Raw genomic sequence first — 27917 nt, forward strand, 5'->3', positions numbered from 1 at the left:
GCAGCTTTGCAGGAGCTTGCGTTCACATATCCATCCATGCACAGCCAGAAGCGTCCTCTTTGGTGAGCTTTTTTCAAGTGTCACACGCAGAGATGGAGCTAAATTTTTAGTAGAAATTTTTCAAACAATGAAAAGTGCGGAAATAGGGCAAATTTACTGTGAAAAGTTCTACCAAGATTGAAACCAACTACAATAGATTACCGATTGACTGCAGAATTTAAGTGATATATGTGATTACTTGCTGAAATCGTAATGATATGAGTGCTTATTGACCTGAACGGAGAGAATAACAAATCAGTGACATCATGCGGATGTGACTCAATTAGGTGTGATGTATGGGATGCTGGTGAGTTAAGATAACTTTTCACAAAGATCTAAATGCTAATAGTAATGAGAAAACTAATTAGCAAACTGGCCGAAAACATTGAAATATGATGCTTGAAAATAATTATTCTAATTATTTCTATAATCTACGCTTGCTGTCAAGTTGGTGTTCATCCGCAAATTCAGTTGAGTGAACATCAACAAAGTTACACTGATAGTAAAATGTTTTTTCTCGGGTTGGATCGGGATTTTGCTTCTAATTCGACATATAGCTAATTGGACAGACCTGTAATGCGACACGAATAGTTGTACATTTTTGAAAATATCCTTTGTGCAAGTTTCTACAACACGATAATTTTTAGGAGTGTTTTCAACCTAGATTATGTATTTTGCACAAGCTTCTAATTTAAATAACCGGCAACTACAATTAGTTGAACAACGTAACGTCAATACTCAGTCTAATTAAGTCGTTTTTTATGCCACCCTCCCACACACAAAGATGCTCACGAAATATACATGGAATCTTCGTCAAACCCAAGATGTGTGGATTAAAGGTGTGAGACACGGTGCGCGAGGGGAAACGGTATAAATATACAAAGGACTGCGGAAAGGGATTTGACTGCAGATAGAGATGTCTAAAATTTTCGTTTATTCGATTGTCGATTAATCGTGGGGTCATTTTTAAATATTCGATTCATTCGAATAATTGTCTTTTAGTATCCGATTAATCGAGCGAACATTTATTTCTTGTAATCAAAAAGAACAGACATTCATGATAAAAAATATGATGGTATAATTTTAAAAGTTACTTTAAATAGAATTTTGTAATAAACATGGTGCAGAATAATGGTTTTTGAATGAAATAGTATTTCAGTATATTGATAAGTTTACCATTTCATGATTTGTTGAGGACGATTGAAAAAAGAGCACACCATGAGAATGATACACAATATTTTTATTACATCAACATAATTTTTTGACGTAGGACTACGTCTAACCGGAAGATATAGGGGGTGAAATGGAAATCTAGGCACTACAAGTAGGAAAAAATGCAAGATTTGGAACGCTTATAACTCGAGCATTTCTCAATAGATCGCAAAGGTTTTTGCATCAATTGATAGGAAATATATCCACGCATCTATCATAACGAATAACATTTCATTTTTCTTGAGATAAATAATTGAATAATTGTGAAATATCAAGCATTGTCAAAATGCACTATGTGCCCATTTTTGATTGGTCCATTTTGTGCTCCTCAAATCGTACCGACCAAAACGGGCAACCAGAGCAGCAGCGACATAGAATGAAGCACGATTGGAAAGGAAAAAGAAAAAAATTAACGAAACATTGGTCGCAGTCTCACACATGGGTAATTCTCGAGCCAGCCAGTCAGCTTAAAAATCCCCGCTCCGCTGCCGTAACGATCATTCTCATTCAAACCGTACACCACATCGTTTCGCATCACAACACATCAACAAACCAACCCAAGCAGCCATGTCTGGACATGGTAAAGGAGGAAAAGTGAAGGGAAAGGCCAAATCCCGCTCGAACCGTGTTTATCTGGAGTTCCCCGCAAGGGTAGCTAGGCCGAGCGCGTTAGTACCAGTGCACCAGTCCACCTAGCCGGCGTTATATAGTTTCGGCCCCCGAAGTGATCGAGTTAGCTGGCAAAGCTGCTCGCGACGATAAGAAAACCCGCATTCAGAACAGAACACATTCGGTTCGGTGGACATCAAGACAACAGGCAGTTTCAACGTGTGGCGAGTGGCAAACGCAATCGCAAAACGGCATCAGGTAGCAGAAGAAAAAAGTTTGTTCTTTATACAAACTGCTTTGGTGGCAAATCCAGGGCGTTCGAAATGGTTTTTTTTTCAAAACCACGAGTACTAAGTTTTCTAAATTGGAACCATTCCATAAAATAAGGCGCTTTTCAGGGCCATTAAACCTTCTAAAAAAGAGTTTAGGAAATACAGTTCAATGCTTTCTAAAACATTATCCAAAATAATAATAAAACACAAATTGATTTTTTCATAATTTGTTTTCCAGGATATGATGAGTATGTGAATTTGGCAGTTGTTCTGAGCTTATTGATTTTCACCAATTCTTAAATTGCTTCTAGATTGAAAGTACAGTAATTTACACTTATCTCGACATTTAGCTAATTGGACGGACTTGTAATGCGACATATTTAGTTGGACATTTTTGTAAACATAGAGTTCGGGGTCCAAATTATGACCCCACATTGAAAGTCGACACTGTACCACTGTCATCGCAAATGTTCAATTACAGGTTAAAATTACCTCCAATCCGATACTGAGTGGTGGTAATGCGACGTGCCATTGAATGTAATTTACTGTAAAATATGTCACAAGCTGGATGGGAAGAAATTTACCAACTGTGAAAGCTGTGGCGAGTGGCAAATGCAATCGCTAAACAGAAAGGCTTAGCCGAACAAGATGGGGATATCGAGTGATAACAAAACAATAAACTCTTTAGATTGAAGATAATTTTGTGATCCTGAAAAGGACCCTTTTTAGCCTGCATGTGAATCCAACGAGCGAACAAATCGTAATGAATGTATTTTTTGCCATCGCTCCCTTTTAACGCCCATTCGTTCGTCTCGTTGGACTTGTGAGTTGGGACTGTGAGTGTGTACCGCTAGAGTATAAAACACGCGGACCCCAAAAAAATATCTTATTTTCTTTCAAACCGTAAACCCGTGTGGTTGTACGGCATCGGCATCGTGGACGTAACAAAGGAGGACAAGTTAAGGGAAAGGCAAAGTCTCACTCGAACCGTGCAGGTTTCTAGTTCCCTGTTGGTCGCATTCACTGATTGCTCCGCAAGGCTAACTAGGCCGAAAGGATTGGTGCCGGAGCACCAGTATACCTAACAGCGATTATAGAGTTTCGGCCGTCGGAGTGCTCGAGTTGGCTTGCAAAGCTGCTCACGATAATCAGAAAACCCGCATCAAGAACAGAGCAGCTTCGGTTCGGCGCTCATCAAGGCAACAATTAGTTTCAGTGAGTGGCAAAGTGTTTCTCCGGCACGTCGCATTAAATGTAATTTACTGAACAACATGTCACAAGCTGGATGGGAAGAAATTTTCCAACTGTGAAAGCTGTGGCGAGTGGCAAACGCAATAGCTAAACAGGAAGGTTTAACCGAACAAGATGGGAATATCGAGTGATAACAAAAACACAACACCAAAGGTTCTTTTCAGAACCATCAACATATTCATAAAGAGTAAACAATAAACTAATCCATTTTTCAGGTAGCATTAAGTTTTTGTTAACCAAGAACACAGGAACAAAGAATATTAGATATAGGAAAACTTGAAATTCCAGAACCCTTATCATCTAGTTGCCAGATGATTCTAGATTCTAGAAGGTCGTTATACATGGTTTTCCATTTCGGGCTTCCGAAAGTATACAGCCCTGCGCTGACAACCGTTTGACATACCTGTCAACAAAAGCGTCATATCGTTAGTTGAATGTCGGCCATTTTACAATATGGATCGTTTTAGCATCGCACAACGTGTTAATTTTGTTAAACTATACTATAAAAATGATGAAAAACCGGCAAATGTTTTTCGAGCATTACGGACGGATTTTGGTCGCCATGGACGGCCTACAGAGCACACAATCGCTAATGTAGTGCGTAAATTCGAACAAACTGGATCCGTAGCGGATATTGTGAAACCTGTGCATCATCGTAATGTGCGTTCGGCCGAAAATATTGCTGCTGTTGCTGCCAGTGTGGAGGATGACCCGAATGTTTCGATTCCACGGCGTGCTCAGCAATTGGGCTTGTCGAACACATCATTGGGGCGAATTTCGCATTTGGACTTGCACCTACATCCATATAAAGTCCAACTGGTACAAAAATTAGAGCGTGGTGACCATGGAATGCGTCGGGCATATGTCGATTGGGTGAACGAACAACAGCAGCAAAATGCTGAATTTTCGCATCAAAATTTCTTCAGTGATGAGGCACATTTCGAGCTCGGTGGCTATGTGAACACCCAAAATTTCCGTATATGGCGAGTGGCCATATACGGAAATTTTGAAAAAATCAGAAAATCCACACGTGATTGTTGAGAGGCCATTGCATCCGCGAAAAGTCACTGTTTGGTGCGCGTTATGGTCTGGTGGAGTCATCGGGCCGTATTTCTTCAAAAATGAGGACGGCGAGACGGTAACTGTGAATGGTGAGCGCTATGGCCGCATGTTAACCGATTTTTTTTGCCACAAATTGAAGATATGGATACGGATGACATGCGGTTTCAGCAGGACGGCGCCACGTGCCACACAACACGACCGAACATGGCCATATTGCGAACGAAATTTGAGGGACGCATAATTTCGTGTTTTGGTGATGCCAATTGGCCATCCAGATCATTCGATTTGAACTCGCTAGACTTTTTTTTTGTGGGGTTATGCGAAAGACCGTGTCTATGCCAACTCTCCGCAAACTCTTGAACATTTAAAAGACAACATTCGTGAAGTTATGACCGAGATACCGCCCCATATGTGCCGAAAAGTGATCGAAAATTACCTGTTCCGGATCAAGGTGTGCGAGGAAGCCCTAGGTGGACATTTGAATGATGTTGTATTTCGCACATAATGGCATAAACCAAACTTTAATTTGAATTCTAAGTGTGTTTTATTTCAATTTACTTTCGGAATTTAAAATTGGAAAACCCTGTACATTATTCTCTTCAAAAAAGACCTTAAAAACACGCCGTTATGGTATGCTCTAATTCTTTTACTAATGAAATCTAAATCGATTAATACGTTTTTATGTTATATCATAGCTCTTTATACTTTCATGACTTATATTCAGTCGCTTACTTTCAATTAATAACAGGAAAAAAAGTCGAATTTCGTTATTTGTGTTGAAGTATCAAAAATTTCTCTGTTTTGAAGAGGCTGAATTAGATGACTTTTAAAACTGAATGAAGAAGATGAAAACATCTTCTGGACATTTTTCATTCAATTATACGCTCTTCTTCAAATAAATACCAATAAAGCTAAAAAAATATACAATAGCAATATAACGAAGAAGTTCAACTTTCGATCTGTGACACCGTGCGCGAGTATATGTGTTATGATTTTGCACGCAAGTACAGGAAGATTAAACAAATTTTGCACTGATTTTTTTTGAAAAAATGGTTCCGTTTTTCATTAATCGCGATTACTTTGATAATTATTCGATGTATTCATATTTTGATTTTTCATTATTCGATACAAAATTCCTCGAATAAAATTGCAAATATTCGATTTTTTGAATCTATCGAACGATTAACCGACGTTTCTAACTGCAAAATGCGGGAAAAATATCTCCATCACCAACCGACACCGAGAGTCGATTTATTCTCTTGAGCTGAAACATATAATAAGAGAGAGTATATTACAAACCTAACTCACATTTATACTTTTCGATGCTCTTATTGTCACCAAAACCATTCCACACACAAAGAGCAAAAAAAAATATTGCAAAATATTGCTGATTGTTTACATACAAAATCCAAGATGGCTGAAAGAACTTTCTTATGAGTCGCGCTACCGTATTGTATTTATCGTGGTCAAACCAGCACCAACACTTGAACACTCTGACAGATCGCAAACGACTAGTGCGATCACCGCTGATATAAATGAGCTGGTAATCTATTACCAAAACGTCGGTATGAATTCCACTATATCGGATTATTTTAAAGCTTGTTCTGGTGTTTTTTATGACTTTTTTGAGCTCACTGAAACATGGCTTAATAGCAATACACTCGCCACCGCTTATTTTCTCAATCACAGCCGAGTCGATCTGTTACAACTTCAACAAAGCTGACTTTTTATCTATTAATAGATTTCTTCTGAACATTGATTGGAACGTCATTTTATATGTAGATGATTTTGACTCTGGTTCGCTTGCTTTGTCTAATGTGTTGCTCTATGCAATTGCCCAGTTTGTCCCGAAGAAAAGAATCCTTAACATCCAGCATCCACCGTGGTCTAAACGTAATTTTAAACGTTTGAAAGCAGCGAAGAGATCTACCTTGAAGAAATTGACTAGATCTCACTCCTATTTTTGGAAAACCCGCTACGCATTAGCCAACAACAATTTCAGACGTCTCAACAAAGTTTTATTTGCCAGATATCAAGACCGCGTGCAATCCACTTTAAAGTGGAACAAAAAAAAAATCTGAATATTTGTCAATAATCAAAAGGGAGAGTCCGGTCCACCGACCGTGATGACATGTGGCAATGTAGTTGCTTCCAGCAGAGAAAGCATCTGTGAGCTATTCTGGTGCCAATTCCAGAGTGTTTTTGTCAATGAGTGTCTTGATCATGAGCAAATTGCCTCCGCGACTGATAATATACCTCATCTTGCAACGACTGGATCGTCACCTATAATTAACCAGAACATCGTTGAAGACGCCTGCTATAAACTGAAACATTCTTCCAACTCTAGACCGGACCGGAGGATATGCTGAATGTGCTGAAAGTTTGTCTTATCCGTTGAGTCTACTTGTCAACCGCTCCTTAAATTCTGGCATATTTCCCCAAGTATGGAAGAAAGCCTATGTCTTTCCAGTTTTTAAGAAAGGCTGTAAGAAAGAGGTCCAGAATTACAGAGGGATCGCTTGTTTATGTGCAATATCCAAATTATTCGAACTCATCGTCTTGGAATATATTTGAAGAACATGGATTTATTCCGAAATGATCCACGACCTACCTAGTTTTCTATACATCGTTTATTGCCCGTGCTCTACAGTCGTGTCATCAAATAGATGCAGTTTACACCGATTTTTCGGCGGCTTTCGATACCATCAATCACCAGATAATCATTGCAAAACTTAATCGTCTTGGTTTCAACGGCTCCTTTCTTAGTTGGCTCCAATACTATTTGGTAAATCGGCAGATGTCCGTAAAAATCGGTGACTCTATCATTGATGGAAAATTGATTTTTATCGTTCTTTTTTCGAGCGAACCGATTTTTTTTCTATTATAGTGACTTTCAACACATTTCGGTTGGGTCGTCACTTTTACTTTCATTTTTGGAAGAATGTCGGGAGTGAGAATTGAACTCGTGATCTCTGCGTGAGAGGTATGGATGTTGCGCCAGATCGCCTCCACGAGAACCGAAAATGCCAGTCATTTCACACTTAACCCATTACTGCCCAGGTGTACAAGAACTTGATCCAAATGGCATGAAACTTTCTAGTCCATCTAGGTTTGTCCCGAAACGGAGGGGAAATGCGATATTTTGGTTTGGAGTTCTTTGGAAGTTGAGATATCTGACGTATGATATTTCATACGCTGAGCCGATACAGTATCAAAAATGGAAATCATTTGAATATCGAACAAAACGGTTTTATTTCATAAAATTCAACTTCAACAACCATTTTCATGGTCTATTAGCACTTTCGTGTACTGCCGCATAATTGTCCCACGGTTCATAGGGATTGCATAGAACATAGTACAGTTATGCATAGAACGGCAGTGTATCGGATTTAGTATCACTGAGTATGGTACCGGAAAAAGCACTACGAAGGGTGCAAATCCATATCACACTTCAAGCAAATATACGTCGTACATCGGATGCAATACGCACACCTTCGTTGTGTACCAGTTGGATTCGTATTAATGAAATGATTTATTATTTATTTCATACTCTCAAAAGTAAACATAGATTTTTTTGCGGTTTCATAATTTTCTTCGGATTTCTTCGCTAGAAATCATTATTTACACTCGTCTAGTAGTGTTGTGTCACAGATTTGAGCAATTTAGAATCCTTCAAGAGGTAAAATTTTGTAAAATTTATGTTTACTTTTGCGACTCGATTAAACTCGAGCTTTGCATGCTCCAATACACTAGAGATGGGCAAACCGTTCATGAACTGTTCATGAACTGTTCAAAAGAACTAGTTCACCAAAAAGAGTGAACAAACGGTCGTTCTTTTTTACTGGGCAACAGTTCACATGAACTGCTTACCCAGTTCAGAACGAACTGTGTACGAAGACCGCTGGCTGAACTGTGTATACAGTTCAATTCAGAACGAACTGTTCACGATGACCACTGGAGGAACTGTGTATACAGTTCAGAACGAACAGACCGCTGGCGGAACTGTGTTTACAGTTCAGAACGAACTGTGAATGGTGATCGGTGTATAAGGGGGTTTAGACTAGTGATATATTCATGTGAAGAAATATGATGAGATTTATAGAAATCGCATCAACCGTTTACACTAGCGTGAACTTCTATAATGAATATATTCATATTTTCGGTGAATTTATACATCTAAAGTAGAACTGCATCCAACTTTAGTGATTTCTCACCAGTGAGAAATTCACAAGCGTTTACATATGCTGAATTTATTCAAGTTATATATACCTCGAATAAGTATATTATATTTATTCTCTCCCGTTTACACCTATTTTCACGTGAATAAATCCATCTATAGCTATAGATCGCGCCCGCCATAAGAGGAAGGCGAGCGAACGAGTGATAGACAAATACTGCTGCAAAGCAAATAGTCCTCAAATTAACGAATGGAAACAAACGATGAAATAACAAAAATAAGATGTCGGTATTGTCGTTTTCATAATAAAATGCAATATTTAAGAATACGATGGTTCTTAAATTGGATTGTTCGATTATTTATCAAATAAAGTTTTAATTTGAGGATAAATATTTCAGTGAGATATGCAAATCTACCTCACAAAAAATTACAGTTGAAAGCGAAACGATTCAAACAGTTATTTTCAGCAGTAAATAAAATTTTGTGTCGCTGATATGAAAATTTTTTATATTATACCATATTGTGCTCGATAATTTCGAGAAAGTCTTTCGCGTTTTGGTACAGTTTTGCTATAGCAGTTATTGCAAAACATTGAAAAAAAGGCAGCGCAACGCTAGTTTGTGCTGAAAAGAATGTATCACGACTCAAGCTAAATCAAAATTTCAAAATCATAGTTTGGTTCTCTATTCTGCTAAGATATTTTTAACAAAATTCGGACATCTAATTATTGATAACAAACAGCATTTTATGAATGAAAAGAACAGTCCTACATAATATCTCACACTTTTAATACTTGCTCTGGCATATCCCTCTAATGTACGAAAGAGTGAGTGAACTGCTCAAAAGAACTAGTTCACTTAAGTGAACGCTTGGTCACTGAACGGTTCATTAAAGTGAACCGTTTTGCCCATCTCTACAATACACAACAAAACAACAAAAATGATAGATAAAATGACACTGACACAAAAAAACACTCTTAAATTGTAATGTGGTATCATTGAAAATCGGCTTACCACTTTAGTTTGGTCAAAAACGGACATTTTTGCGTATTAAATTTCATACGCTGGGCACTAATGGGTTAACTTATCAAAAGGACCTATCTGTTTTGATCGATTCTCTTCATTGATTTTCTCTTTAGATAACCAGGCCTATTTTGTATTCCGACGGATTTACATTTCGATCGAAACCGTTATTTCGTTCGAGTTATAATTTCGCATTCCCTATTTCGAACGTTTTGCCCATCCAATGTACCAAGAGAAAAAGATCGAACGAAATGCAAAAACAACTCAAACGGAATACAGAATGGAGTTTTATCAAATCATTCGAAATATTTCGAATGACACGTGGCAATGTAGTTGCTTCCAGCAGAGAAAGCATCTGTGAGCTATTCTGGTGCCAATTCCAGAGTGCTTTTGTCAATGAGTGTCTTGATTATGAGCAAATTGCCTCCGCGACTGATAATATACCTCATCTTGCAACGACTGGATCGTCACCTATAATTAACCAGAACATCGTTGAAGACGCCTGCTATAAACTGAAACATTCTTCCAACTCTAGACCGGACCGGAGGATATGCTGAATGTGCTGAAAGTTTGTCTTATCCGTTGAGTCTAATTGTCAACCGCTCCTTAAATTCTGGCATATTTCCCCAAGTATGGAAGAAAGCCTATGTCTTTCCAGTTTTTAAGAAAGGCTGTAAGAAAGAGGTCCAGAATTACAGAGGGATCGCTTGTTTATGTGCAATATCCAAATTATTCGAACTCATCGTCTTGGAATATATCTGAAGAACATGGATTTATTCCGAAATGATCCACGACCTACCTAGTTTTCTATACATCGTTTATTGCTCGTGCTCTACAGTCGTGTCATCAAATAGATGCAGTTTACACCGATTTTTCGGCGGCTTTCGATACCATCAATCACCAGATAATCATTGCAAAACTTAATCGTCTTGGTTTCAACGGCTCCTTTCTTAGCTGGCTCCAATACTATTTGGTAAATCGGCAGATGTCCGTAAAAATCGGTGACTCTATCATTGATGGAAAATTGATTTTTATCGTTCTTTTTTCGAGCGAACCGATTTTTTTTCTATTATAGTGACTTTCAACACATTTCGGCTGGGTCGTCACTTTTACTTTCATTTTTGGAAGAATGTCGGGAGTGAGAATTGAACTCGTGATCTCTGCGTGAGAGGTATGAATGTTGCGCCAGATCGCCTCCACGAGAACCGAAAATGCCAGTCATTTCACACTTAACCCATTACTGCCCAGGTGTACAAGAACTTGATCCAAATGGCATGAAACTTTCTAGTCCATCTAGGTTTGTCCCGAAACGGAGGGAAAATGCGATATTTTGGTTTGGAGTTCTTTGGAAGTTGAGATATCTGACGTATGATATTTCATACGCTGAGCCGATACAGTATCAAAAATGGAAATCATTTGAATATCGAACAAAACGATTTTATTTCATAAAATTCAACTTCAACAACCATTTTCATGGTCTATTAGCACTTTCGTGTACTGCCGCATAATTGTCCCACGGTTCATAGGGATTGCATAGAACATAGTACAGTTATGCATAGAACGGCAGTGTATCGGATTTAGTATCACTGAGTATGGTACCGGAAAAAGCACTCCGAAGGGTGCAAATCCATATCACACTTCAAGCAAATATACGTCGTACATCGGTTGCAATACGCACACCTTCGTTGTGTACCAGTTGGATTCGTATTAATGAAATGATTTATTATTTATTTCATACTCTCAAAAGTAAACATAGATTTTTTTGCGGTTTCATAATTTTCTTCGGATTTTTTCGCTAGATATCATTTTTTACACTCGTCTAGTAGTGTTGTGTCACAGATTTGAGCAATTTAGAATCCTTCAAGAGGTAAAATTTTGTTAAATTTATGTTTACTTTTGCGACTCGATTAAACTCGAGCTTTGCATGCTCCAATACACTAGAGATGGGCAAACCGTTCATGAACTGTTCAAAAGAACTAGTTCACCAAAAAGAGTGAACGAACGGTCGTTCTTTTTTACTGGGCAACAGTTCACATGAACTGCTTACCCAGTTCAGAACGAAATGTGTACGAAGACCGCTGGCTGAACTGTGTATACAGTTCAATTCAGAACGAACTGTTCACGATGACCGCTGGAGGAACTGTGTATACAGTTCAGAACGAACAGACCGCTGGCGGAACTGTGTTTACAGTTCAGAACGAACTGTGAATGGTGATCGGTGTATAAGGGGGTTTAGACTAGTGATATATTCATGTGAAGAAATATGATGAGATTTATAGAAATCGCATCAACCGTTTACACTAGCGTGAACTTCTATAATGAATATATTCATATTTTCGGTGAATTTATTCACCTAAAGTAGAACTGCATCCAACTTTAGTGATTTCTCACCAGTGAGAAATTCACAAGCGTTTACATATGCTGAATTTATTCAAGTTATATATACCTCGAATAAGTGTATTATATTTATTCTCTCCCGTTTACACCTATTTTCACGTGAATAAATCCATCTATAGCTATAGATCTCCCTAATGTAAACCCGCCATAAGAGGAAGGCGAGCGAACGAGTGATAGACAAATACTGCTGCAAAGCAAATAGTCCTCAAATTAACGAATGGAAACAAACGATGAAATAACAAAAATAAGATGTTGGTATTGTCGTTTTCATAATAAAATGCAATATTTAAGAATACGATGGTTCTTAAATTGGATTGTTCGATTATTTATCAAATAAAGTTTTAATTTGAGGATAAATATTTCAGTGAGATATGCAAATCTACCTCACAAAAAATTACAGTTGAAAGCGAAACGATTCAAACAGTTATTTTCAGCAGTAAATAAAATTTTGTGTCGCTGATATGAAAATTTTTTATATTATACCATATTGTGCTCGATAATTTCGAGAAAGTCTTTCGCGTTTTGGTACAGTTTTGCTATAGCAGTTATTGCAAAACATTGAAAAAAAGGCAGCGCAACGCTAGTTTGTGCTGAAAAGAATGTATCACGACTCAAGCTAAATCAAAATTTCAAAATCATAGTTTGGTTCTCTATTCTGCTAAGATATTTTTAACAAAATTCGGACATCTAATTATTGATAACAAACAGCATTTTATGAATGAAAAGAACAGTCCTACATAATATCTCACACTTTTAATACTTGCTCTGGCATATCCCTCTAATGTACGAAAGAGTGAGTGAACTGCTCAAAAGAACTAGTTCACTTAAGTGAACGCTTGGTCACTGAACGGTTCATTAAAGTGAACCGTTTTGCCCATCTCTACGATACACAACAAAACAACAAAAATGACAGATAAAATGACACTGACACAAAAAAACACTCTTAAATTGTAATGTGGTATCATTGAAAATAGGCTTACCACTTTAGTTTGGTCAAAACGGACATTTTTGCGTATTAAATTTCATACGCTGGGCACTAATGGGTTAACTTATCAAAAGGACCTATCTGTTTTGATCGATTCTCTTCATTGATTTTCTCTTTAGATAACCAGGCCTATTTTGTATTCCGACGGATTTACATTTCGATCGAAACCGTTATTTCGTTCGAGTTATAATTTCGCATTCCCTATTTCGAACGTTTTGCCCATCCAATGTTCCAAGAGAAAAAGATCGAACGAAATGCAAAAACAACTCAAACGGAATACAGAATGGAGTTTTATCAAATCATTCGAAATATTTCGAATTGATCGAAATACAGAATAGAGGTGAACAACTGCTTTGTAGATGATTTACGCGGTATTTTTTGTTGGGTAGTTGGATAAACGAGGTTCTCTTCTAGAATCCAGATTATCGAACACATCAGGAAATGCTTTTATCGCTGTGTTATTAACGATAGAGAATGTCATGAAGAGAATCGGTTAAAAGCTATTCTATTGAAATAATGATAGATTAGATAGATTTCTATTATTTCAACCCATTTTTGTGAACAAATGACGAATAAATGAGAATGAGAATTACGATCAAACTGTTTGGATTTGAAAAATCACTGAATTCGTTCAGTTAATAATGCAAACCGCACCCACATCCACCTATCGAACAATGGTGAATAATTCACGTACATCAAAAATTGATAAGGTTATCTAAATCGCCTGTAAAATTTTCAAATTTTGATTTTTTTCCTGAAAAATTTCACTTGCACATATTTACCTATTAATTTTTTTCATAGAACCACCCTAACTAACAAACGGTAAAAATAGTAAATAATTTGTTGATTCACAAACATAGCTGAAATGGAACGATAACAAGTTACAAACGTTTTGTAGCAAAGCTGGAAAGCTCCACATCAGCAACAATTTCTCTCTTGCTTTCCTCTCTCTTCTCCGGCTTTCTGCCGATCGATACGAACTTGCAGCCAACATATTGGGCAGCGAGAGCTTTCGTTCCTTATTTCCTACGCAACAAACAAGCCCCGAGTCGAGCGACATTGCCACACGTAACACTTTGCAGCGGCCATTCATTGAAAGTCGTCGCCATCTTAGATCTGGCAGAAAGTTTAGCCGAGCTCGCGACGGTGTAGCGCAAAAAGTGGTGTGTGGACATTATATTTCGAATTCGGGAGCCACAAACGCATATCGAAGGTGGACTAGACTCCGTGTCCTGCCGTTTTGCAATCGAATCCTGTGCTGACGGTTGGGATAAGGCGCGTCGAAATTGGCTAACATAAATTTTGTTCCGAGTGCGTCGTCGAGTTTAGTGGAATTTTAAAGGGCAATTTCGGGATTAATGTTTTGCCCGACTGTGTTAGTGATGTGCTAAAAGTAGTTTCTCGATCTTCGCGGAGGTTGCTTGTTGGCGTATGAAGGGAGCGAATGTGGTTCGAGTTATAACCAGCTGGTTCCAAATGTAGTTTTTTTTGGAATCAGCTCAGTGAATCTAGGTAATGCCCTGTTAATTTGACGGGAACTTGTCTCGCGGCATCAGCATTGGTAGCATTTTGTTTTCTATGTTGTGGGTCGTGTGTGGTAGTGGTGCAGTGCATTTCGTAGTGTACGAGCGTCGCTTCCCAAAGCATCATAACATTGCATGTAAATTCGTGAGCGGTTTCCGTATTTCAATGAAATCCGAATTTAATTCGAATAAAAAAAAAAGTAATTCAAAGGTTTTGTTGATGTTTTGATTGAACGTCAGTTTGCCGCTTTTTGCGTACAAAATGTCAAAATAATTTGAAATCTGGACATTGGGTTACACTGGAAGAAATTTCCATTTGGATTGTGTGTCTTATAAGAATAAAGAATTTTGTGATATAAAAAGGACTAATGATTTTTCTTCTCTCTTTCAGGCTTGATGTGAATTATAAAATTGTGTTACTAAATAGACGAGATAAGGATAAAAGTGAACCAAGTGAAACAAGGCACAAAAATGACAAGAATAACCGAAACCAAGTCTGTCAAAGTGGACAATTGGGGAGTGTTCTTCCTGCAGAAGCTGCAGAACTTCTTCAACAAGACGGACCACTGCGATTTGACCTTACAGTTCAACGATAACTCCCAACTGAAGGTCCATCGGTTGGTGTTGAGTGCCTGCACCGACTATTTCAACATGTTGGAGAACACTTGCGAAGTGTACGACGATGTGCTCATAATGCCACTGGATCTACAAGCGGATGTTATTGTACCTATTGTGAATTTCATGTATACTGGGACGCTTGAATTCCAGTACAATATGTATGAGAAGCTGTTGAAAACAGCCAGAGATATGAACATGACGGTACTGTTGAAACTGCTAGAAGCACACAAACAAACCACGAGAATGGTGCAAGGGACCAGGCAACCTGTTGTTTTGAACAAGCAGGCTCCTACGAGGCCAAGGCCAGAGGCTCAAAGCAACGTCAGCTTTCAAATGCAGCCAGCGTCGCGAAACTATGGCATGGCGAAACAGTCTGCGCGAACAATAGCACCGAGGGGTCCCCAGATTTCAAAACAAATATCAACTTCAGCGTCCGGTTATTCGGCGAATACTACCATGAGCGTATCGGAACCACACACTCTGGTTTCAAAGTATGCTACTGTCAAGGATAACAAGCCGGGTCCTTCGAGGTTTGATGAAAATTCATTGTCTGAAGCGTTCGAAGGATCTTTTGATAACATCTCCTATGAAAGCAAACCATTGGTGACGGCTGATCAGATCAAAAAAGAAGACGATACTTCACCGTTCGAAAAGTTGAGGAAAGGTTATACCAACGTAAACGTCGTTAAGCGCCCGGCTCCATCAATAAGTGCAGCTCCTCTGGCTAAAAAACCAAACCTAGATGAGGTTAAAGAATTTACGGAGGCAGCCAGATTGAGGAGTCAAATGGTCAACGAAGATGATGATTCTCCTGGAATGGCGGACGACACTCGATTCGACGACGAGGAGGAAGAGGAGGAACAACAACAAACCCCCATTAAACAAAGTCCGAAATCGTACGGCTTTAGCCCGAGTGCAACGAAACAGGTCGTCGTGAAACAGGAACCGAAATCAACGCCTCACGTGGGAGCGGTAAAACAAATCACTGTAAAGGATGAGTCGGGCAGCGTTGATCATGCGAAGATTATAAGTGAGGTGCTGAAGAAATACCCCCATCTAGTGAAGAAGAATAAAAACATCAAATTGAAAATCATGCAGAAAACTAATCCCACGAACATTTCGACACAAGGCCAGGCACAGACACCGGCCGCTCCGGTCAAAATGGAAGTTCGCACAGCGACGCCTTTGAAGACGGACATTTCGATGGTACGAAAAGCGACTGAAGGTATCCGCCAGGGTCCGATAGCATCTTCCACTCCTGCCCCGAAAAAGATCGACTCCAAGACGATGCATGCTTTGATTGCGAAAGGCGCCGAAAATATGACTGGTCCATGGCTTTGTCTACGGTGCGGAATTGATGGTCGCCCGATAAGTATCCCTAGCTATAAGGCATTCCGCAATCACCTGATTGTTAAGCACAAGGAACGAATCGATGCACGCATTTGTGAACACTGCGGTTGGAAGGCGGAGGTTCGCAATCCGAATTTGTTCTACCATTGGTTGACGGAGCACAACATAAAATCCTCCATCAAGTTCCCCCGTTGCGATGAGTGTGGACACGTTGCCATGAATTTGAGCAAACTCCAGAAGCACGAGGAGGAAAACCATCAGAAAGTTGATCTTCAGCAGTGCATTTACTGCAACAAGGTATTCGCTAAAGAGATGGATCTCTACGAGCACATGAAAAGTCTGCACAAGCAGAAGGCTCGCGAAGACGGCGTTATAGATTTCTCCGAAGATGAATATCAAGTTGACGAAGCGGAGGAACATTGTGTGAACAGCAGCCAGGAGAATAAAATCAAAATCCTCTCCAACATTAGCTTCACCAACAATGCCGCCATACCCTTCGTAATAGACACTAGCCAGGCGCAGACGGTGTCCCAAATCGGGGGCAAATCCCAACTTCATCTGCAGCAGATCACCCTGGAACCCTCGTCGGAAGCCGAAGCGCTGAGTAATGTGGCGTCGGGGATTGCAACCAGCCTGGGTCTGGTGGACAACGCAAGTGTCGTGATCGGGGAATCCACTTTTCAGGGACAGTTCATCGAGCACCAGTTGGCGACGGTTCACGGGGAAACCGCAACCACAACGACGGTAACATCGGCCGTTGCACCCGATCAGCTGACCAAGTTGATCACCGAGGATGGCACCGAACTGCAGCTTACTCAGAGCCAGAAGGACGAAATTTTCTCCCAGCTGCAGAACAGCGAAAATGGTAACGGTTTTTTGTCTGTATTGTAATTGTGAGATTCCGACTTAAGGGAGAGTAGCGTGTTTCCCATTTGCTTAACGTACTAATGTATTTTTAATCATCCTGTTGCTTGTTCATTTGTAGAACATAACACGTAATTTATGTTTTTAGTTTTTGACAATTCAATATCTTGTTTCTTGTTCAGAGATATTTCCGTTTATTTGATTGAGGTTCTTCAGGTTCATGTTTATTTTATCAATACATATGATAAATTACACAATATCACCTTTTTTGGCATAAGTGTGTTCCTTGTTTCACTTGAACCGTACAGCAGGATATTTGATATCAGGTGTTATTAATTGCACAAGTAGTCCGAATTTTTTTTTCTGTTGCGAGTAGTAGAGCGTGTGTGGACGGAGTGAGGCTGGATCTCCATAACCCGATGATTTTTGCGTGGACGTGTTTTTTTATCATAACAAACACAGATGATCAATTGAGGGCTCTGAGTTTTGAATTTAGGATCGTTCGCTAGTAACACTCCTGTGGTCGTGTGGTTAGCGTCACGCATTATAATGCCGGGGATTCGATTCCCGTTCTGATCGGGGGAATTTTTTACCGAAGAAATTCTTCCGACATGCACTGTTGTCAAGTGTATTCTAGAGCTTGCCACTCAAAATAAATTCGTGGAGTACAGAAATCTCAACCATGTACAGTCAACAACAGTCAAGTTTGTGCGATTTTATTATTGTTAGTGATTGGTTTGTGTGATTCTAGTGCCGATTAACTCATTAGGACCAAAAAATTATTTTGTAAAAATGTAAAAATGATTTTTTTGACGAAAGCCACTGGTGTAATTTTGATTATTGGTGTTATAGAACCCCAATCTTCAAGAATTATTTTTTCCGGTCTTCCGTTTTCCTGAAAAAGACAAAAAATCGGAAAATCGTCTTTCCTACATCACAATGTGTGATATTTTATCAAAGTAATACTGTAGCAAAATTTTACTTTTTAAAAATTTTATAAGGTTTTGTTTTTTGTTAGGTTATGTAAGTATATATATATTCCGCACATAGTTGCTTTAAACCGAATTTATTGTCCGATAAAGTTATACAAAATTGTTATCAAGCTATCATTTGATGCCAAAAACCTAGCATATGGTTGCTTTCCAAAGCTATTATCAAAGTTACTGTTCGATTTTTCGAACGCTTGAAATAAAATGAGTTAAGTGCTAAAATCTCACAAAAGAGGGGCACGAATAAGGAATCGGATAAGAAAAGGATCGCACAAAAACAGATTTGCCTGTATTCTAGAGGCGAATGAACTGAAAAGTTTAAACCCTCTTAAAGCCAAAAAGAAGAAGAAGAAGAAGAAGAGAGAAGAGTTAAAAATGAGTTAATACCTACGTTTAGACGAGCTAAGAGTTCCTCCGTTCAAGACACGTTGGTTGGTAAGCGGGCAAGCAATACATTTGGCTACACAAATCTTCAGGGATATATCAATCTAAGTGTTCCGTTTTTGGCTCAATAATATCAAAATGTAACAATTTTCTATCAATATCGTAGCATTGAATCGTATATCATTGATGGCGGGGTGAATATTGTATTCCTATTGAATTCCTATTACGCCATATCAGCGTAAACTGTAGAGTCCACAACCCTCGATGGAACAATGCTGGAACACCTTGGAAGCGGCAATTCGCAGCACAGCAGCGACCGTCATCGGGTATGAGCAACGAGGACAACGGAACGAATGGTTTGACGACGAGTGCTGAGCGCTTCTGCACGAGAAGGATGCATTACGCGCAGCTATGTTGCAACGAGCGACTCGATAAAACGTGCAACGAAACATACTAAAGCGAACACATCTCTCTCGGGAAAAATCACCGCCTGGAAGAGAAATAGTGTGGGGAGATGGCGCTGCTTTATTGTTCTCGATAATCTCTGAAGTTCTTCAAGAAACTAAACGCCTCGCACAAAGCCTTTGTGTCGCGGGCTGAAATGTGTAGGAGCAAGGAAGAAGGCATCTTGACGAACGAACGCGAAGTGACCGAAAGGTGAAGGCGAACAACGAACAACGATGTAGCACCTCCTACGATGGGTGATGTTAAGGGACGGGGAAAACTTAGTAGATAGTAAGCCAATAGTAAGTAGATTTGTGTGAAGTTATCCTGTCGGATTTATGCCCGGTTGCTCGACAACTGATTACAGCTGCGGCAGATTTCAAAAGTGCCGCGAGTATTTGGTCACCACGCACCACATTCTCTCCATTTTCAATGCGGCACATAATACTATCGATCGACGACAGCTATGGAATATCATGGACGAACACAGCTTTTCCCGAAAGCTGACAAGACTGATTCAGGCAAAGATGAACGATGTGCGGTGTAGTTTGCGGATCTCAGGTGATCTTTTGGAATCGTTTGAGACTCTAAGGGGACTTCTACAAGGTGAAGTCCCCCCTTTTTCTCGATTTTCAACAAATATACTTAATTTATCTGCTTCGCATAATCGGAAGAACACGTGGCGGACTTCTATACCCGACTGAAACACGAAGCAGGGCTGGTTGGGCTTGCGATCAATGCGTCTAAACGACACATTCGAGTACTGGCTTTATGGATTTATGACCAACGAAAATTCCATCAGGACGCAATAAAAGGTGATATTTGCGGCATGAAGATTCACTGACATCGAGATTGAACTGAGAATTTCTATCGGTGGAACGAAGACTATTTCAAAACAAACGTGATGGTGTACCAGCAGCCAAATCGTCATAGGCACCGTGATGGAAAGAGGTGAAGAGTGTCGGAGAAGATATTTTGCTCTGACAAAATTTCAAAATTTGCTTTTCGATTTCAACATGTTCTTTCGAAATTTTGCCTCCCTGCTCACAAGCACTTGGGTTCGCCGTAGAGTTGCGCCAGTTTGTGATTCATTCACCAGCGTATATTGTTCTATGCACTCGGCGTTCGAAAACACCAACATCCAGAATGTCGCCAAGACTGGACCAGTGTGATGGGCAGGGCTTTTTCCAAGATTTCCGGACAGTAGCCCTGCAAAGATGGTGTTCGTATTGAATCCGGTAGGAATAAGAAGGAAAGGAACCCAGCAAGCGGGGTAGGTGGACTAGGTGGAGCAGGAGCTGGCAAGAATCGGTCCGGCCGGGAGTTGGAGAACTCCAGCTATGAACTGAGTACATTGGCGGAACAATGTTGTAAATCTCTTCAAAGGATGTAGTATCATTGTAAATAAATAGACTCCACATAGCCCCACAAAAAAGGCAAACGGAGATACGCGATATTATTCATTCGTCAAACGTTACTTTCAATAAATAAGTTGTGGGAAGCACGGGGTAGCATGTTGCACCACAGCTCCCTTACATTAAGAGCATTTAATTGTTGTACAAAAAAAGGTGGTGATCGTGGCACTGTAGCGGCCACCATTAACTCTTGTTCTGACCGGCATTATTTTTGGAGAAAAGCAAGGCGGCCAAAATACGATCCCGGAAATTGTAAACGACAATGCTGACGAAGTTCGATTGCGGTGCGGTAATGGACGACGAAGCTTACATCAAGAAATACTTCAAACACGAGTTCTATACGATAACCGAAAGGTAGATTTTTTTCAAGCATTTTGAGTGGTTTGACAGGGTATTTGAGACTTGAAAACTTGTGACTTGAAATTGTTCCGTGCTGTTGCGACTAGATTTGGCATGTTACTGTTTCGTAACAAAGGCTATGGTGTGGTATGCCACCAACAACGTGAAGGAGGTGGTGCCCAAGAACAAGAACCCTTCCAACAATATTGAACTATCGCCAAGTGGAACCTGAAGAAGATCTACAAAGTACTGTTGAAAATGAGAAGCATTTTGAGGCTGACTGGCATTCTGCGGCGACTAAAGTGGATGAGGTGACTGTACAGGAATCTGATAGTAGGAGTTCAGCGAAAGATCTCAGAACTGGAATTCGATCAACCAAGAGCTTAACTGGATATTTTTGAAAAAAGACTTCGTCTTTCATTTCTGTACCGAGGTGTGAGTCCATAGTTTCGAAAACGAGAGCGTTACACTTGGAGCGCAAGTTTTTGAACGTTAGTACTTTTGCAGACTGAACGGAATGGTATGATAATCACTTCAGTCGCAAGATAAAGTGTCCAAGAGTTATATGCTTGTTAATGATTGATCTGAAAATTTGTTTCAATAGGTTAAAAATTGCTTTAAAAACAAGTTATTGAAAGAACACAAACCTGTATATAAACTGGCGCCCGTTCGGAAATCCATTTAGTTCAGATTACGAAGTGATTGGAGAATGGTATCACCCACTTTGATCTGGAAACTGGAGCGGTGTTGCTAGTAAAACTGCGGTCTATATGAATATATATTTCAAGGGATAGCAGCATTAAAAATGGAAAACATAATCTGACTACCCTTCCCTTAGCCTCTATCGAGCTAAATAATCATATAGTTTGCACTCTCTGAGACTTAAAAACCAGGATCTGCTAAATTAGTTGAATATGAATCATTCGCTTTGCGTAGTCCGTATGAAAGCGATTTTTTCAGTAAATGGATCAATTGGCAAACACTGGTGAGAAATAACATTTCTTTCGACTAAATCATACGCCAGCTTCCGGAATTCCCTCGTCATAACACCGTTAAACCGTTGTTCCATAGCGAGAATATAATCTATAAGCTCTTTCTCTTGCTCCGTAGTAAAAACATTCTCAATTGATCCGAGCAGCTGGAGCTGCAAAGGATCTGCACAACGTAAATAATGTTTAGTGTTTCCGCGGGACAAATGCACTAAGGCTGCATGTCGCACTGACGTACCACTCTTCACTGTTTTGATAGCCGCGCTCAAGCTGGTCTGTGACCACTTATTACTATCGGATGTTCTGGTATCATTCCGCAACATGATTCCACATCTAGCTAGTTCCAAGTTTGTTTACAAATTTTTACAACTGTATTTACAGGTTATGTTGAAAAAATACCTGGTCATACTGCACCAAGCAGGTATGCCCATTCCGCTCCGTACATTTATGCTCAATAAAAATTAACTGATCTTTGCTGACCAGTACGAATTGATATCAACATCAGAGTCATAAATTTCAGTATGGTGGGTACAGAGCTTGTTTTGTTAACTGCCTACCTGTGATATAACCGCATAGTTGGACTTCCGTTGGTTTAGTAATCAATTGTATTTCTTCAAGAAAATTATAATCCCACCCCGGATGTTCCTCATTGGGTACCATTCGCCGCTGCGCAGAGCTATATTTTGTGTGTTGATTAAATTATTGATTAAACTGGTGAATGAATTAAACTATAAATTCGTAAATAGTTTAATTCATTCATTGCAAACAAATCCCAATTTAAGTCAATTCATGCATTATGGTAGTAGTTATCGCAGCAAATAGTTATTAACATTTTGCCTAATCATCAAACGGTATGCGTATATGTAGCTGGCGACATGAAGAGATATCTTCCAATGCAGTCTTGAATAATCGAGCCAAAGCGTTGCATTTGTACCCACTTTTATAGACCGTGTTAGCAAAACGAATTCCGGAGTGTAAAAATGCATGGGGGTATTAAAATATTGCAGACCTGAATGTATCTGCAAATCCCGATTTTCCCAACTTCTTGGTTTCAGAATCTGTATTGGGAAAACACATTCCGGTTTGCAAAAATGCAAGCGAGTACAAAATTACCCGTAATTTGCATTTATTTTACTATGCCAATTTCCCCAGGCTCCATGGTTTTGAAGTCTATGTTAGGGAAACATCCATGCATTCCAACGATCGTACCTCAATCGTTGCGCAATCATAACTGAGTGGATTTCCGAGCGGCACTCGCTTATATACCGATTGGTGTGATTTCAACAGCCTGTTTTATTTTAAAAGCAATTTTAGGGCTATTGAAACAAGTTTTTGGATCTAAAAGTACCAAGCATATAACGCGTAGACATTTTATCCTTCGAATGAAGTGTTTATCATACCATTTCGTTCAGTTGTTTAGGAGCTATTAACGCTGAAAATCTCGTTCTTCGGCGTAACGCTTTCGTTTTCGAAACTTTGAACTTACACCCCAGTCTAGAAATGAAAGACGTAGTCCTACGTCAACAATTGAATTTGAATACGGTTTTTACGGAGATTCTTAATAAGAGTATTTCTAACACAATTGTTGGAAAATATGTGTTTTTGGTTCAATAACAAGCCGAAACGAAGGGTGGCCCATTTTGTCCCGCCTGGTCATATTGCCCCTATCTACCCTACATGCCATTTTCGGTCTTTAAGGACCGTTATGAACGGAAATTGGTATCCGAATACATTATTCGGCTGGTGATGCTCTTTCTCTCTATGTCACAATTGTTGGGGTTTCCATCATGATTGGTCATTCAGAGCCTTTACCAGCAAAACGGAAATGGAAACATAATTATATTCGACTTCCGCTCGTTTGTTATCTCTACTCATTACCTATATAATTCGAGGTGTACGTTATTTTCGGTCAATTAGGAGTGAATTCGCTGCAAAAAATGGGGTATCGGTTTAGGATCATTATTTTCAAACATGTCGTAAAAATTGACTTCCGGTTTTGCCTTTGTTTTCCCATGTTTACACTCATGAAACATACTGAATGGTTTAAAACATAGGTAAAAAGTTATTCTATGCAATTCAATACCAAAGCCTCCAAAAAATGATCATATTAGGTGTTGATCGACCGTTGCAAATTAGTGGTCCGGTTAGGATCACCTTCTCCTATATTATTGAATTTCTGTCTCTTAGAGTGCGTTGAGTGATTTCTTTATGGTCAGTCCCGATGGAATGTTGAAACACGCTCTTTGGAGGGCTGGCATTATTTTTCCAATATCCGTTTAACAAAGCGTCACTTTTCGAGCTGGACAGTAAAAGCAATGCATCAAAATTGTGTTTCACTGCAACATAAGCTCTTCTTCGCTCTTACGGCACGAGTGGGAAAGTAAATAAGTGCATAAAACGAATGTATGGGGGAAATTACAAGCTCTAGTCTTAATGCTATTTTAACAAATTGACTACAAAAAAAAAGTTGAAATAGATTGTTAATTGTAGATTGTTAAGGAGTGTCGATTGGCGTAAACATCTTCTAAGGCAATCAAATAAATGAGCATCGAGTGTTCGATATTTCATAATTTTCCGTGATGCGATTTATTTCTGATTTTTTAATTTATATGCATTCCTTCGTGGAAAACACCCATTAGAATATAATAAGCAATTTTAAGTGGAACATGTTTTCAGTTTGCATATTATAATTGGTTTTAATTATCATTTATTTTTGATTTTATTCTGAAATCGCAGGTTAACTTTTTTTTTCAAATTTCAAGAGCTTACGAATATTATTTCTTTTTAATTATTAGTTTAACGTGTAACAATTTTTTATTGATAATAAATAAAATTCCAGTAGATCATAATTTTATTTTCTAATATGCTGTCTCCATGTTCCGTCTTTTTTTATTGCGCACATATACATATAGCATGCCATAAAATGCCCGCTCATTAATTCAAAAGCGAAAAAATCGCCCAATTTTATACTATTTATGCTCTATTTTTGCAACATTGGCTACATACCTGAAGAGTATCGTATGTTACGAACGGATAGTGTCGCATGTTTCATTAGATAGTGTATGTCGACTGATATCTTAATGAGACTAAAATATTCCGCGAGTTGTTAGCAGTTATTTTTTTTCTTACTACGCTTTCATTGATACTTCATTGACTTTGTTACTCATCATTTCGATTATTGTATATCCACAGGCGGCAATGTCGTGATGGTTTTAAATGATGGGAACTTCATCAGCGGTGGCGGTTTGCAGCTCGAGGATGGCACCCAGATAATCAACACGACCGGGACAACCGTGCAGGACTCGAACATTGTGGTCATGTATAGCCAAGCGGGCGAGGAGCTGATTACCCACAGCAGCACAGCACTCGCAAAGGATGCCGGCCCCATTAGCAGCAGTGAACAGCAACAGCAGCAGGTGGTGTCGATGGAGGCCGACCAGCAGCCAGCTAGCGTAACGCCAGTTCACGAGGACGAAACATCGCAGGCATCGACGCAACCATCGGAAAAAACTTGCGAACGAGAGACGGAAGATGGTAGCCATCAGATGGAGGTCGACGAAGGTGACAGCCAGGAAGTGCCCGAGGAGGAGAGAACCGAAGAAGAGACGAAGGAAGAGGATCATTCCGCCGATTTGAGTGGGTCGTCCGAAGTGCTGCAGCAAATCGTGCAACAAGATGAAGAAGAGGATTCGAAGCAGGGAGATGATAGCGAAAAGGCAGTTAAGGAAAGGGAGAAATTAAAGTTAATTTCTGAACTGGAAGGCGACTGGTCGGAGGATACAGAAGATCATCCGAGTGTACTCGTGGAAAAACCAGAAGCTAAATCAGTTGAACCCGCATCTGATCCCCCATCGGGGGTAGCACCAACCTCGGAAGAAAGTAAATTCAGTGAGGAGAAAAAAGAACCACAACGAGATAAAGATGAGGGCAAATTGAACGAGAGTGAGATCAGCGAGCTGCTGGATGATTGGAACAATGAAACGAAGTTTACGGAATCGGATTCTGACGCGGATCTAGAGAAGAAGTTAGAAAAGGTCGTGGGAGAAAAGAAAGAAGAATCGACTAACATTGAAAGCAAAGAAGATGATGCAGTTGAAGCATCGACTGCCGATAATACCGTTGACAGTGTAGATGATGGTGCAAATGACACACAGGTGGTGATAATGCCCGCGGAAAGTGAAACCGATATATCTGTAAAAGAGGAGGAAGCCGACAAAGAACATGATGAAAAATCCACCACTCCGAAGGTGAAGGAACAGGACGACGTTGAAGAAGCCGAGAAGGCAGATGAAAAGGATGCGTCTAAGGATGAAGAGACCAAGGCCAAGTCGAAGGAAGTTGTTAGTTCACTGCTTGGAGATTGGGATGAGGATGAGGATGATGATTTATAAGATTGTTATAAAAAAAGATAAAAGAACCATGTCAAATCACTGTTGGGACACCTTTTATGTGCTAATATTATCGATAGCATTCAATGTCTGAAACAAACATTATAATGTTACTCATTTTCCAGAATAAACTGATTGTGTTACAAAATACAGTGAACAAAGTGACGTAAAACATTGAAATATTTATAATGGTTTTTTTTTTCTCGAATTTTTCAATAGGTGATAGTTTCGTTGTTGATGCTTCTGTGAATAGGTGCTTGTGAATGGGCAATCTATATCTTCTATTCACAAGATCATCGGAAAAGGGAAAATGGATAGAATGAAACTGCCACATATTGATTTTATGCATGTTTGTGGTGGCTAAAGTCACGACTTATTGTCTACATGAAACAAAATTTGTGTTTTTCCTCTCCTCACATAAATTTTCTCGGTAATTTGACAATTCTTTAAGTTCTCCTCGTTTCTAATTTTAAGTGATTAAGGGAATTATGTGACACTGGAAGTACTAATCTTTAAAGAATGCTTAGATGTTAGGGACTGGATCACAATAATAGCCGATATACTTATTAGCTCTGAATTACATTCGTTCTTTATGTTGAAAAATCGTTGTAAAGAAACGGAAATAAATAAAATAATTTGTATTTTTTATGGCATAGATATATTATAATCCGAAACTGAAAATAGGTCTTACGGTGTTCTTTAGTTTTGATGTTTTTTAACGCTGTTTTTTGTGACACCTACCTACTTACGAAGTTAAAGATTTTTGTACAGTGAGAAACCAATAATAATTTCATCCAGGTTAAAAATTTGATGAAGAACAAAAGTGTATATTTATTTATTTACAACTAACTGACCCGGCAAACTTCGTCCCGCCCAAAATTAGTTTTTTATTATCAATACCTTCAAACATTCACGTTTTCTTACTAAGCGCAAGTTCATGAGTCCAATCGCAGAAGTTCTCGAGTTATGCAGAAATTTGTGTTTCATTTGTATGACAGCCTCCCCTTAAAGAGGGGGGTGGAGTGTCTATCCACCATAGAAACATTTATTGCACCCTAAAACCTCCATATGCGTAACTTGGTTTCATTTGCTTGATTAATTCTCGAGTAATGCAAAAATTTGTGTTTCATTTGTATGGCAATTCTATTCTATTTGAATTTATTCTATTCAAAGTGGTTATATATATCTCGAAGAAATGTATCATATATGAGGGGCTTATAATGAAAGGGGTGTAAGTGATTTGATCGATTTCTCTACATCGACTCTCTCTTTGGGTCATAACTTAGCTGCAAATACATTCCCAGCTGTATTTACCAATGTGGAAAATAGGTCGGAACCTCATCTATCGGATTCTATAGCAAACTTAAATTGGAAAGTTTTTGCAGTTGAGCTATTAACTAAATAAAAAGTTGATGAAGAGAAATCGATTAAGTCACTTACACCCCTTGCATTCTGAGCCCCTCATATATTCTCAACAGTATTTTCGCGTGAATAAATCCATCTATAGTTATAGATCTTCCTAATGTAAACCCGCCATTAGACGGATTGATCCCAGGCCCAATCAACCCCGCTTCTCTGCTTCGTGTTT

The 27917-nt window shown here is 39.2% G+C and overlaps 1 protein-coding gene across 2 annotated transcripts; it reads left to right on the forward strand.

The window, feature by feature from the left end:
* Positions 1–60: 60 nt before the first annotated feature.
* LOC129776817 (centrosome-associated zinc finger protein CP190) lies at positions 61–26975 on the forward strand. Of its 2 annotated transcripts, none has more exons than XM_055782685.1 (3): positions 61–346; positions 14941–17382; positions 25134–26975. In XM_055782685.1, the coding sequence occupies exons 2-3, from the start codon at positions 15021–15023 to the stop codon at positions 26330–26332; spliced, it is 3561 nt and encodes a 1186-aa protein (XP_055638660.1). In that variant the 5' UTR covers positions 61–346; positions 14941–15020; the 3' UTR covers positions 26333–26975. The 2 variants fall into 2 exon arrangements, with proteins under 2 accessions (XP_055638660.1, XP_055638658.1); XM_055782683.1 differs by lacking the exon at positions 61–346 and adding an exon at positions 14084–14538.
* Positions 26976–27917: the final 942 nt, after the last annotated feature.

This window comes from Toxorhynchites rutilus, chromosome 3 (assembly GCF_029784135.1).
Source record: "Toxorhynchites rutilus septentrionalis strain SRP chromosome 3, ASM2978413v1, whole genome shotgun sequence".
NCBI classification, from domain to species: Eukaryota; Metazoa; Arthropoda; class Insecta; order Diptera; family Culicidae; genus Toxorhynchites; species Toxorhynchites rutilus.

Bases quoted from the DNA above. Each gene is read 5' to 3' on its own strand.
- LOC129776817 (XM_055782685.1), top strand. From the start codon at position 15,021: ATGACAAGAATAACCGAAACCAAGTCTGTCAAAGTGGACAATTGGGGA. The intron at 17,383-25,133 runs GTAACGGTTTTT...GTATATCCACAG, and splicing joins GCTGCAGAACAGCGAAAATG to GCGGCAATGTCGTGATGGTT.